General features: G+C 40.7%; 1 protein-coding gene across 4 annotated transcripts in view; it reads right to left on the bottom strand.

Annotated features, from left to right (window-relative positions):
• Positions 1–13139, bottom strand: part of SERAC1 (serine active site containing 1) — a 78848-nt gene that overhangs the window by 16126 nt on the left and 49583 nt on the right. For all 4 annotated transcript variants that reach the window (XM_068551720.1, XM_068551719.1, XM_068551721.1 and 1 more), the window contains 2 exons: positions 3452–3565; positions 1456–1618 (listed from right to left, as the gene is read on the bottom strand). In XM_068551720.1, the coding sequence (XP_068407821.1) occupies positions 1456–1618; positions 3452–3565 (277 nt within the window). The remainder of the gene's footprint in view (positions 1–1455; positions 1619–3451; positions 3566–13139) is intronic.

Here is a 13139-nt window from a genome sequence, read left to right as displayed (position 1 = left end):
CCCCCAGCCCCGGCTGAGCTCCCAGCTGAGAACCAGTACCAATTTGCAAGCCATGTGCGCAAGCAATCTTCAAAATGTATCTTCCATCACACAGCTGAGCTGCCCAGCTGATGCTGCATATAGCACATAAAGGCCCTCCCTACTGAATCTTGCCCCACTTTCAGATTCATGAACAAAATATATGACTACTGTTTTAACCAGTGAGTTTTAGGGTGGTCTGTTACACAGCAATAGACTAACTGAAACAAGAAAAAAGGTTAAAATCAAGTGATCGAAGTTTCTACCTTAATAATCTATAAAAAAAGAGGAACATTAAACCAATACAGTAAGTGGTCCTTTATAGAAAAGTCTGCTGATCCCAGAATCAGATTTCAGCAAGTTAAAAACTTCTGCTGATCAAGACACTCTTAAATGTAAATTAAAAAAAAAAACAAAAAACAGAGAGCGATACAAGAAAAAAATGTAAATTCATCGTTTCTAATAAATATTGTTGAACATATACATGTATATGTGCACATAGGTATGTATATTTATTTGTGTATATGTGTACATATATTTGTATATATCACCCTGCTTTTTCCACTGAGCCCAGAAGCAAAGACACCCCAGGAGCAATAAGCACATCTAGACAGTACCCAGATCTTGGTCTCTAAAAATCATTCTCTACTAAAAGGAAATAGGATTCTTTGAAGAAATGAGCCTAGAACATCTTGTTAAACTGGAAAGTAAGGAATGCCTCCCAAAATGATGTGGGCATATCAAAGGACACAGGAGCCAGTTTGCCGGGCTCCTACTAACCAAAGCTGAGACAATCTGGCATCAAATTATTAAGTACAGTAATAAGTTGTAAACTATTAAAAAACAGGAAACCATGTGCCCATACTGATAGGGAGGGAGGGAGAGAGAAGGAAAGGAGGGAGGAGAGGGAAGAAAGGAAGGAAAGAGAGAAGGAAGGAGTGAGAGGGAAGAGCTCTTGCTTACAGTAGAATGCCAAATGCTGAAAAGTAAACAAGGAAGGGATGCTGCAGCTGGAAAATCATCACTGTGCAACCATCATGATAAAGACTGGATCAGGCAGGAATTTTCATCTAAAGTACTCCCCACAGGTGGTTTATTAGTTGCAAGGGGGAAAATCAATTATACAGTGGACTTCTTTTTAGTCTTACTATGCCTCTTGGTTAACCAGATCATATAAAAGATAATATAAACAATTAGATGGTCATCATGGCAAAAACTGCTCTCCTGTGACTGTCCACATACTGATTATCTTAGGTGTGGACTATCCACGTCTCAAGCAATTCCTTGCCCTTCTAAAATGACATGCTCTAAGGACCCAAAACTAACCCTAAGCAAAGTCTTAAGCCTATTGAAAAATTAGCGTAGCATGAATGAGGGGTGGAGGTGGGAGAAGAACAAAGGACTGGATCCAAAATACTCAGTATGTAAAGTTGTTACCTGAGCCAACTATAGTAGAATGAAGATGTTCATTCAAAGCCATATTTCCAAGGATACGCATTATATTTCTCTGTACGTTAGGACAGTCCTTGTGAAGTTGGTACAGCTTCTGCAGTAGTTGTAAGCCTCCATTTGCTTCAATTTTATCACAATGTGTGGGAATCTAGCACAATAAATTAATGAAAGCTCACTTTATGTTGCACAAATTCACTAACCAGGTGACACAGCATGCTGGTGGGCAGCCAGGTGGCTCCTGCTCAAGGAAGAGACCCAGAGAGACCCCCCAAAACTCTCAGCTCAGCTCAAATAAATAAGCAAACCCCTATCTGTGTGGGAAGTGCTTTAAAATCACTGAAAAATTAAGGCCACTAGGACTTGTGACATTTTTATTCTTAAAGTTATTCTGCTTAGTTCTTGGTTGGATGTAACCACAATGTCGTTATTACAGAATTGGTTCAATTTATACTGATACTTTGATTGGCTTGAAACTACCTTAAAAGGTTCTCTACCCTTGAGAAATGTGCCACCTGATAACAGGAAATAATCCCCCTGTGTAAGTGGCAGATTTTGCTTCTGCCTACAAGAACTCCCAGATAGAGATAAGCAACATCTGTGGCCCTACACACTACCCCACACAAGCCCACAGCTATAGGGCTCTCCTAAAATTCAAGAGTTGGAATTTTTTTTTTAAAGAGGAAGATCAAGTAAAAATTAAAAAGCAAGAAAGAGGGATGTGAATTTTTAATGGAGAAAAGATAAAAGAAAGCCAAAGGAAATATATACATTAAGGTAAGGTGACATAACTGACCAACAAGCCATTACAGTCTGCCAAGGTCACCAGCACAGGCTTGCCTCTCCCCAGCACTTAGTTTTATCACTTATGTGATATCATGTCATGTATATGCAATGATTTTCACTCTCTAAATTTTTATTAAATTTTACCACATTTTATATGCATTTTAAAAGTATGCCTTTTAGACATTTATCAAGTGAGATATGTAGTATGTTGAGAAGTTTCTGGAAAGGTAACTATTACATTCCATGCACTGGACATTCTACTGCAGATGCACCTATTGTTTCAGAAATCAGTCATAAGTCACAAAAAATCAAGCTTACTTTCCCACATTCCCTTTTTCGTGTGTTACCACACTAATGACTCTGCTTTGTGCTCGATTCCTAAATTCCACCCGTGGGAACTGAGATGACCAGAAAGCACCATGTTTTTGTGCCATGTCTAATGGTTCCCAATTAAACTGGAGCGTTTAGAACCTCTAGGATGGTGTTTCTCATGATGTGGGATCAACCAACTACATCGGCCTCACCAGGGATGCCTGTTACAAATGCAAACTCCTGGACTCCACCTCACATCTACTAAATTACAATTGCTAGAGGTGAGCAGGAATGTGTATTTTTAACATGCTTCCTGGATGATTTTTATGCACTAATGTTTGAGCACCACAAAGTTTGTTGCTTTTTTCTTTTTAAAATCAAACTATGATCATGTTAGAAAAGTTGTCATAATGCCAAAAAAATTTTTAAATCATTGACATATGTATGCTATGGTTAAAAATCAAGACTACGGTCAAGTAAATACTTTTTCCAAGTATTTACTTTTTTTCTATCTTAACACATCTTTCACAGATATTTTACTGGAAATTAACTCCCTGGTAATATTATTTGTAAAAATTATCTGAGAAAGGTAATGCAAGACAGCATAACACAAAGGTAAATGCCGTATTTAGACAACAGGTTGCTTTATGTGCAATCAAGATTAAATCCATTTTTAGAAATACTTAGCAAAAGTGAAATTCATGTATTGGTGCTAAATCATGATTATCAATTCTGACAATTGAGAAAAAAGCAGAACTTTAAAAACAAGCGAAAAGCTTTTTTTTCTTTTATAAAAAATGAGAATTACTTCCCTTGAATGAACCAACATGTATAATTTTTCAATGTGATCATAAAAAGTAAACCATATTTTGAAAATGTAAATTACCTCAGAATGTTTTACTAAAGCTTCCAAACAGAACATTTCCACTGTAGCAGAAGGAACTTCTCCAAAACTTTCAGCATAAGGAAGTCCATTTCCTCCAAAACACCATAAACCACCCTGAAAGTGAGATAATTAAAATTCTTAGTGAAAAAAGTGTCTAATATTTTCTTTTTGACAAAAAAAAAATCTCTGTACTATATACAGTATTAGAAAGAACTAATATGTAAGACTCAAAATATTCTGGAAACTTACAGGGAACTTTCATTATGCAAACTGTTGCTAGACTAGAAAACATATGGAATTATTCTTAGAAGAGAGCAATCTTTGAGATTTTCTCAATTCTTTGCTCTGTGTCCTCTTATCTGAAAGTACAGAGACTAACACATAAATCTTTACCCAGTGAGAAAAGCCCAGAGCTGAACAAATAATGTTCTAGTGTCAGATTATGCCAGTTGAGTCTACTTAAAAATCTATCAATCAAAATAAGAGAAAAGGCATTACTGGAAAAATTTAGAATAAAGACAATGATAACAATGATCAGAGAGCTTTTAATTTAAAAAAAAAAAGGGGGGGGGGGAATTCCCTGGCTGTCCAGTGGTTAGGACTCGGTGCTTTTGCTGCCACGGCTTGGGTTCAGTCCCTGGTCGGGTTCAGTCCCTGGCTGCGCGGTGCGGCCAGAAAAACAAGAAAGAGAGCTTTTAATTCTTCTTAAATTGAAATTCAAGTTCACATGGAAGAATAAACAGAAGAGTTAGGAAAATTATGAAACAGAAGAGTAGTGGGGACTAGTCTTAATAGATATTAAAATATATTATAAGAATAAATGGGGAAAAGAAAATTTCAACTGTTACCACAGATCAGTAACATGCAATAATCTCCTACAAATCAGTGAGAAAATACCAACAAGGCTATGGAAAAATGAGCAACAGTCATAAACAGTTCTTAGAAAAAGAAATATAATGCCTCTAAAATAGATAAGAAAGGATATTTTACATCTATCAGACAGGTGGGGAAATCGACATTCTCATCACGCTGCTGCTGGTAATATGAAACGGGCTACTTCTATGGAGGACAATTTAGCGACAGCTGTCAAAATTACAAGTGCCCATGCCCTTCAACAATTTATCCTACAGGACACTCACACACTGGCAAAGTGATACAGGTACAAGTTTGTTCATTGCAGCTTTGTTTGTAAGAACAAAAGATTGAAGCTCCCTAATGTCCTTCAATAGGGGGTTGGTTAAATAAAGGATGGTACAATTATACAATGGAATGCTATGTGAGTCTCTTCATATATTGATATACATCAGTCTCTAAGATAAACCCTTAGGTGAGAAAAAGGAGCAGAAGAATGTGTACCATATGCTACCATTTGTGTAAAAAAGTGTGTTAACTACATGTGTATATTGGGGTGGGGAGATACAAGGAAGATTTATTACTGTATCTTCTTTTGAAGCGCTTTGTATTTGAACTAGGGGTCTTAATCGTGTGCACACAGACCACCTGCTGGCAAAAGAGGACAACTACAAGGTAGTGTCTTTCAAAAATGTATATATAAAGCCCAGTGTTTCCTGTAGGAAATACAGTCCGTAAGTTTCTGCATTCTGAGTTAATTTATAGGGTTCATGGTTCAGTAAACCTAGTAAATGTTCAAAATGTTTGGCCACTCTATAATTCTTATTCATGCTGTCTTCTCTGATGTAATAATCTTCTTTTTTTCTGAGTTTAAACATGCTTGGATCTCAAAGATTCATGCTATTTAAATGGAGGATTGGGGGCTTCCCTGGTGGCGCAGTGGTTAAGAATCCATCTGCCAATGCAGGGGACATGGGCTCGAGCCCTGGTCCAGGAAGATCCCACATGCCGCGGAGCAACTAAGCCCGTGGGCCACAAGTACTGAGCCTGCGCTCTAGAGCCCACGAGCCACAACTACTGAAACCTGCACGCCTAGATCCTGTGCTCCTCAATAAAAGAAGCCACCGCACCGCCACGAAGAGTAGCCCCTGCTCGCCGCAACTAGAGAAAGCCTGCGTGCAGCAACAAAGACCCAACGCAGCAAAAATAAATAAATAAAATTTAAAAATAAACAAATAAAATAAATGGAGGCTTGGGAAGGAGTAACTCATTGACAGTCGTTGCCTCCTGCAGCAGAGACGAGGGTAGAGGGTGCACTGGTGGGCTGCGGGGGGTGGGAATGTTTCTTAAAAACCAACCACCACAAACTGCCCCCCCCCAAACCCCTCTCCTCACATCACACCTTCAACTCATCTGACCTCTTTCCAACCTAAATGTTCCAAGGAAGAGAAAAACGATCCAGGATTTTCATTTTTCTTGGTCATTTTTAAAGTGGGATGTAAGAGTGCAGTTCCAATTTTATCCTTGTTGGCAAAGCTTTAAGTTATTTATGAACTGGCAAATTGTGTGGCAGTAAGAAGCATAAGCAAAAAGGAATAAATAAAATGTATAAATTCATAGTGTGGTCATACAAAGTATTTTCTAACTCCTAACACAAAAGTAAATATGCATGGGTACTGCTTCTTTATCACTGGATTAAGATATACTGAAAAACAATTTCTTAGGGATCCAAGAAATCCATAGGAAGAGGTGGAGAGAGTGACAATGTTAAAAATAATAATAATGGGTAAGGCATAAAAATTAAACGGAGACAATAATAATAAAAGCATAAAAGGAAATGTCAACTAATCAAGTTAGTAAAAGAACTTATATCCATATTATATATTAATTATAGGTGTATAACAAAGCTTTTTACATATCATTTTCTTATTATGATACTCAAGAGACACAACATTACTATGAGTTAACGTGGTATTTTTCAAATGCATTTCAACAGGTTTATACCAGCCAAATAATTTAATACACAATAGGTATTTTCTTACCATATAATCTACCTTCTAATTAAACATAACCCTTAGAGCTATCTCTATTTTTTCTTTGTGATACAAAAATGCTCTGATTCACAACAGAAATATGCCAGTTGTTATTTAAGTATATATAAGTTTGTGTACAGCTGGCTCTTTTAGCAATGTCATGATTCATCCATTCATTATTCAATAAATATTTACTGAGAGCATGTTGTGTCTGAGGTACTGTACTTGGTACTGGGGAGATTATAAGAGAAATCAGAAGAAGAAAGAGAAAAACAGAAGAGAAAAACAGAAATAAGCAAGCAAATAAATATATAAAATAATTACAGAATGGGAAAAGTGTTATGAAGGGCAATAAATGCAATAAACATTTGAGATAAAGAGGAAGGAGCTAACAAGCAGAGATCTGAAGGACAAGAAGGAGGCAGCCATATGACAAGCTGGTGGCAAAGCAGTCCAGGCAGAGGGAACACAAGTAGATACACAATGAGCAAGTTTAAGGAATGGAAAGAAAGGGCCAGTGTGGCTGGAGCACAGTGTGCATGAGGGAGGGAGGGGAGGGGAGGGTCAGAAAGGTGGTAAAGAAACAGAGTCAGGCAAGCTGACGCTGAGGCCTGCTAAGAGATGCAACGTCTGAAAATAATTATCTATTCTCCTACAAACACTTAGAAATGAGCTGGGTTTGCTTTGTCTCTGTTACTTACACTTGATGAGCAGATTTACCCATAACCAAAGTCGGAAGGAGGGAAGGTACAGGGAGTTCGCAGATGACAATGATGGGTTCATCCCAACAGAAGGAATCCTTGATCTGCGCAGCTGTACATCATGAGGAACTTGCAGGACCTTGGAAGCCTGTCCTTCCCTCTGAAAGCAAGCTGCATAGTCTCCTGTTTTGTGTAAGCATCTCTGTAGGTTTCCAAATCCTCTGGCATTAAAGAAATCTCCCATCCTTAAACCCCATCTATTGGCATCTTCCTCTCAATCACAACCCATTGCTATACTTATGCAGATGGATGTTAGAAGTGTCTTGATGCAAGGACTTCAGACCTTAATGGCTTAGCTGATTTCAGAGAGACTTTGGGAAATTACAAGGGAAGATGTAATACTAGAAATGCAAGCTTTTAGCTGGATTGTCCTTAGCCAAGACCACAAAAGCTTTATGATAGGAAATCATTTCAATGCACCATACCCACTGTTCTCTTGACTCCAGGCAGTTTGCCACATTAGATCAAAAAGAAATCACAATCTAAAATGTCTAAACTTCTGCATCCCTGGTTGCATCCTTAGGCTCTAGGTCACATTCACCTGAGGTCCTGTAACAGATGTTGAAACTGGAGACAAGCTGACTGATGGGGAGTGTCCAGATGGTAACAAAAACCAAAACAAGACTGAAACCCGGATCCTGACATCAAAGAAGGAGCGATCTTGATAGTAATATCTGGGATAGTAGAAGACCAAGGACCACCCCGGCCTGTCCCCCGGCCTCCCACCAGAACTGCAGTCAACAAATTCCCAGGCAGATCTTGGAGAGCTACCAAGGCTTTAGATGTGGGAGTAGGTGACAGATGTGGGAGAAGTGCTTTCACTCTCACTGACCCAGTTCTCCCAATGAACAGAAAGAATAAAAGGAGGGAAAGCAAATCATTGCCAGGGTGGGTGGGGAGCAGGGAGGATGGGGAATTTTGATACTGCTTCTAGTTGTGGTTGTGGGTCCCTTTGTTTTAATATGTGTGAGAGCTAATCTCTGTGTTTCTTCATAAAAAGTTAAAACCTTAGAGCTCTGCAACTTGTGCAAACTAACTGGGCATAAATGACGTTCATTCTAAAGCATGAGTTTGTAACCCAGGTCATCCTTAAGGGTCTGGGTAGATAGAATTCAGGGGAGAGAGGATGTAAGCTTGGCTGGGAAAAAATTACATCTTTATTTTCCTAACACTTAACTAAAATTTTTCATTGTATTCAATTATAAACATAGACAATAAACCACAGTAACAGCAGCAGTCTGTGTGACTCTCAACAACAGAAAGCGCAGCTATTTCCCCACCACGTATCACTTGCTGCAGCTACCTGAAAAGAACGTTATGCTCATCGTTCCTTTGCACGCCAACTGCACGTTCTCACACTGGTGACCTAAAATCGACACTGCGTCTAACTCTCAAAAGGTTCAGGGTGGAAACAGCAAATGTGTGTAAACAGACATATAAAAATATATCCATAGAAAGAGGGAGAGTAAATGGGGAATGATAAAACAAGTGGGATAAAATATGAATCACTGGCAAATCTAGTGAAATGTATTGTTGTTGCAATTCTTTGAGTTTGAAATTGAAGTACGTATATTATGTTACAAATTTTTTATTTTGATAACAGTACTTCAGTATAATTGGTTTCCCATGTAATGCTATGAACTGTATTTTATGCATCTAGAAATGAGTTCATAGACTTTACCAAATCACCAAAGGGATGCACCTTTGGGCGTACAGAGGTTAAGAAGCCCTGCTCTAAACCCGATCATAACTGTAGGCTATCTGCTGAAGCCCAGAGGAGGCTCTTCACGTGAGCAGTTTGGTACAGAAGCAGCTCACCCCACCTGAAGGGAGCCTGGGGATCATCACGCGGCAGGTCTGTCATAAACTGATCAGATCACTAAAAACCAGATGCATGCTCCTCCCACTCCTTCATCCCCAACTTACTGGCATATAAAAAAATCCGGAGCCTGACTAAACCAGGGAGGGGGTGGGGAAATAAGAGGAACTACGATGGAGTTGCTTACTGTTCTGATGAGATGGGACCTCAGAACTGAAATTAAATATTTATTTCAATATTAAACTAACTAAAGATGTGCTCCTTCTTTAAACTGCAGGCTGAGGCCATGACTTCTGGGCAGAAAAGAAGTGGCATAGTGTATTCAACCACTCTCCTCTTCACTTAGCAAAAGGTAAGGAAACACTGTAGAAGGTGACAGAACACTATAAAAGGCAGAGGGATGGTAACTGAATAGTAATGAGCAGAACATCTTCTGTGCTGAAAATGAGGAACATCAGGCCAGGTTCCAGGAGCTCTGGCACGGGAGCGAGGAGAGAAGTGAGTGACGGCAGTGGGAGGGGGCAGTGGGTGGAACGCCTTGCAGGAGCAGCTGGCGCTCGTTGTAGGGCAGGAGCATCACGAAGAGCCAGGGACATCTTACTCTCAGAAGACAAAGGTGCTCTCACAGCCACCTTGGGGATGGAATTTAAAAGGATAATGAGGCCAGCCTAAGGAACAGGTTCTGGTGGCCAGGCAGTGGCGCTCTGAGCATCAAAAGGAAAGCAACGACTGCGCTTCACTGGAGCGACTCCAAGACGTGGTCGAAAGGAGGAATTATAAAAAGTACACTAGAGAAGTCATATCTACTGATATGTCCCTAATTTCTCATAAAAACAGAGGTGAGGAAAAGACAAATCATTCTGTTGACTGAAAAAAATGAACAACGTGAGAGTTGTGAGCTAAGTTTCATTTGGGGCAAAATGAGGACTATAGCCCAGAGAGACAGCGTCTCAGACAGCTCGGAGGAACTGCTCCGAAGAGGTCGGGGGAAAGGTCAGTATTATGTACGATTTTAGAGAGGGGGGATGTGCTGTCAAGCACACATTTTGGCAGAGGCTTGCTGCTCGTCACGAGGAGCAGTTGTACATTTTGGCAGAGGCTTGCTGCTCGTCACGAGGAGCAGTTGTACATTTTGGCAGAGGCTTGCTGCTCGTCACGAGGAGCAGTTGTACATTTTGGCAGAGGCTTGCTGCTCGTCACGAGGAGCAGCTGTCACCACTAACGATTGCAGTGCTTCTCTAGATATGAGGAGATGCAAGAACTTGGGCTCATAAAATCTTCTCCTGAAAATGTCTAACTCTCTGAAGGCCTGTCCTGCCAGTTTTTCCCAGAGCACCGAGCACCTCATTCCCGATCTCCGCCCTGAACTCCTTTCAGGGTGCGTTGATGGTCAGTGGCTGCAGTGGCCAGTGACTTAATCCTTGTAGAGGCAGATGGCGAGTGCCAATTTTTAGTTGGCAATTCACTTGGTAAAAGAATATAAAATACTATGATTTGTTTTACTGATAAAATACTTTCTCCTCAATGAGTTGATTAGTTATTATAGTAATAGTGATTATAATTTGTTTTGATTTCTCTTAGAGATGTAAGAGATATTTTACGAAGACAAAAGTCTTGCTGAAATGATACCACAAGAATAATGGCATTCAGTAATCGCCGTCGGGCGGGCCGGGGTGGGAGTCTGCTTAGGATGCTACGCCTAGGACGTTGCTCTGATTCACTCAGCAGCCCTCTGCCATGTGCGGGTAGTTGTCTGCCGGGTATTCACATCTAGTCAATGGGAGTAAGAGATGTGGGGAGAGAACACCAACACCTCCATCAGGAGGGGCGCCTTTTCCCGTCTGAAGGCAGCCTTATTCCAAAGGAGTGGAGCTTCCCCGTGGAGCACTCTGAGCTCTGAGGACACTGCAGACACTGTGCCCTCCTCACCTAATGCATGGTTTCCTTCAGTTTTCAGACTCCTTGCCACCAAAGTTTACACCCTGTAACTGTGCCTAGTGGCACATTCCTCTCAATCTTCTCACCACCCCCAGGGGCAGGCACACCAGTAAACAAGGGCCAGTCCATGCCTGGATCACAAAAAGTAAAGGGCTCAGATTTAACATGTAATGGGAAGCCATTTGGAGGGCTTCAAGCAGGAGTATGACTGGATCTAACTTGTGTTTTTAAAAACATCCCTCTGGCTGCTGTGAGGACACAGAACTGGAGAGGTAAATTGGAGGCTAGAGGTTGATGTGGTGTCTGTAGCTCACAGAGGTGATGGAGACACGATAAGGAAGCTTTCTGGATCCAGCAAGATGGTGAACTTGGCTTCCAGTTGTGGACAAAGAACGTAGCCTGCCATTACAGAAAACAAACAATGGCGCCCACCATCAAGCCTTCAGCCACGGCAGCACCCCCACCCGCTGTGTGCCTGAGGGGAATTCAGAAGGAGGGAAACGTGAAACATTCTGTGCTCGATACTGGCCCTAGTTAAGGTACATACCTAAGGAATAATTTCAGAGAGCCCAGATTCTTGCATCTTCCCCTACATAAAATCATTAACTTGAGATGTGTGTTCTTTGTGATTAGCAGTCATCTATGATGTTCAACTACGTGGCTTTTTTTTCCAACAAAAACTCTGTATTTCTGGCTCCTCCCTTACCTCTTTGGAGCAGTTCCTCAGAGTTATATGAGACGCTGTTTCCTGGGCTACAGTCCTAAGTAAGGTGCCCCGAATAAAACTTAACTCACAACTTTAGGTTGTGTGTTTTTCTTTAGTTGACATGGTGAACACCTCCCATGACAAACATGTTTAATAAAATATAACAAAAGCTATTTTAAAACAAAGTCAAGCTCAGGGACTTCCCTGGTGATCCAGTGGTAAAGAATCCGCCTTACAATGCAGCGGACGCGGGTTCGATCCCTGGTCAGGGAACTAAGATCCCACATGCTGCGGTGCAACTAAGCCCACGTGCCACAACTACTGAGCTCATGTGCCTCAACTAGAGCCTACATGCCATAAACTACAGAGCCCATGCGCCCTGGAGCCTACATGCCACAACTAGAGAAGAGAAAACCCGCACGCCACGACTAGAGAAGAAGCCCACGCACCTCAATGAGAGATCCTGCATGCCTCAACGAAGATCCCGCGTGCCGCAACTAAGACCCGATGCAGCCAAAAATAAATAAAACAATAAATAAATCTTTAAAAAAATAAAATAAAATAAAACAAAGTCAAGCTCTAAAGAAAATAAAAATAAATAAAGGGAAACCCTTGGGTGCTAGAATTGAAAACAGAACATTCAGCAGAAGTGATAAACACATAGCTGATGATGTAAAATTCCTGCAGGCACCTCAGGATGGGCTTTTAACACTTGTTCAGTGCAGAAGATGTGGTTTTGAGTCTCACATTCTATGGGAGCTAGATTTGAGATCCCTATATAAAGGCAGAACCTTGGAAAGATTGCCTCCTTGTCTATAAGAGAGTCTAGAAAAACTCTGCCCAGCAGCCCATGAAAGCAACAAGAAGCCTGTTTCTGCTTGGGGCTTTGAGTGAGAAATCACAATTCTAGGACTCTGCCATCCATAGATATATCTGAATTTATACTACCTATGTGCTACAGAAATTCCAAACTAAGGAATCAACATAAAAAACTAGTCCCTAACAGTGAACTCCTAGGGTATCCAAAAGAAGCAAACACAAAAACTGCTCTGTAGAGATAAATTTGGAATCTGAGGTGCTTGGGACTCCCATAGAAAACAATCAATCTGGCTAAAGATAAGCTCACAGTAAAAATGATTAACACATGTTAATCTACAATATAACATAAGGGGGAGTCTGTGCCACCACAAACAGGAATTAACCCCCAATAAACTGAAATAATAAAAGACTGTGAAAGAGACTCTAAAATTATTTTTAAGTGAAAGGAAGAAAAGAAAGCAAGATGAAAAGAACAGGACACTACGAAGAAGAGCTGATGGTGGCCAGAAGTAAGTGGCTACAGTGAAGGTGCTGAGACAAAGGGATTCAAGGTATACTTGAAGGAACAGCTCACAGTAACTGCTGATTAGGTGAACCTGGAAGAAAGGAATCAAGAATTCCTAGGCTTTAGCTTAAGCAACTAGGTGGGTGCTCTGCCCTCTACCGAAATGAAAAAGACTAGAGGAGGAAGAGCTTTGCAGAGGGTGGGTGAGTTAGGCATGTAAAGTTGGGATGCCTATTAAACATCCAAGTAGAGACG

This window comes from Eschrichtius robustus, chromosome 9 (genome assembly GCF_028021215.1).
Source record: "Eschrichtius robustus isolate mEscRob2 chromosome 9, mEscRob2.pri, whole genome shotgun sequence".
NCBI classification, from domain to species: domain Eukaryota; kingdom Metazoa; phylum Chordata; class Mammalia; order Artiodactyla; family Eschrichtiidae; genus Eschrichtius; species Eschrichtius robustus.
Note: the sequence above shows the minus strand (reverse complement) of the source record. Positions and strands in the feature narration are given on the sequence as shown.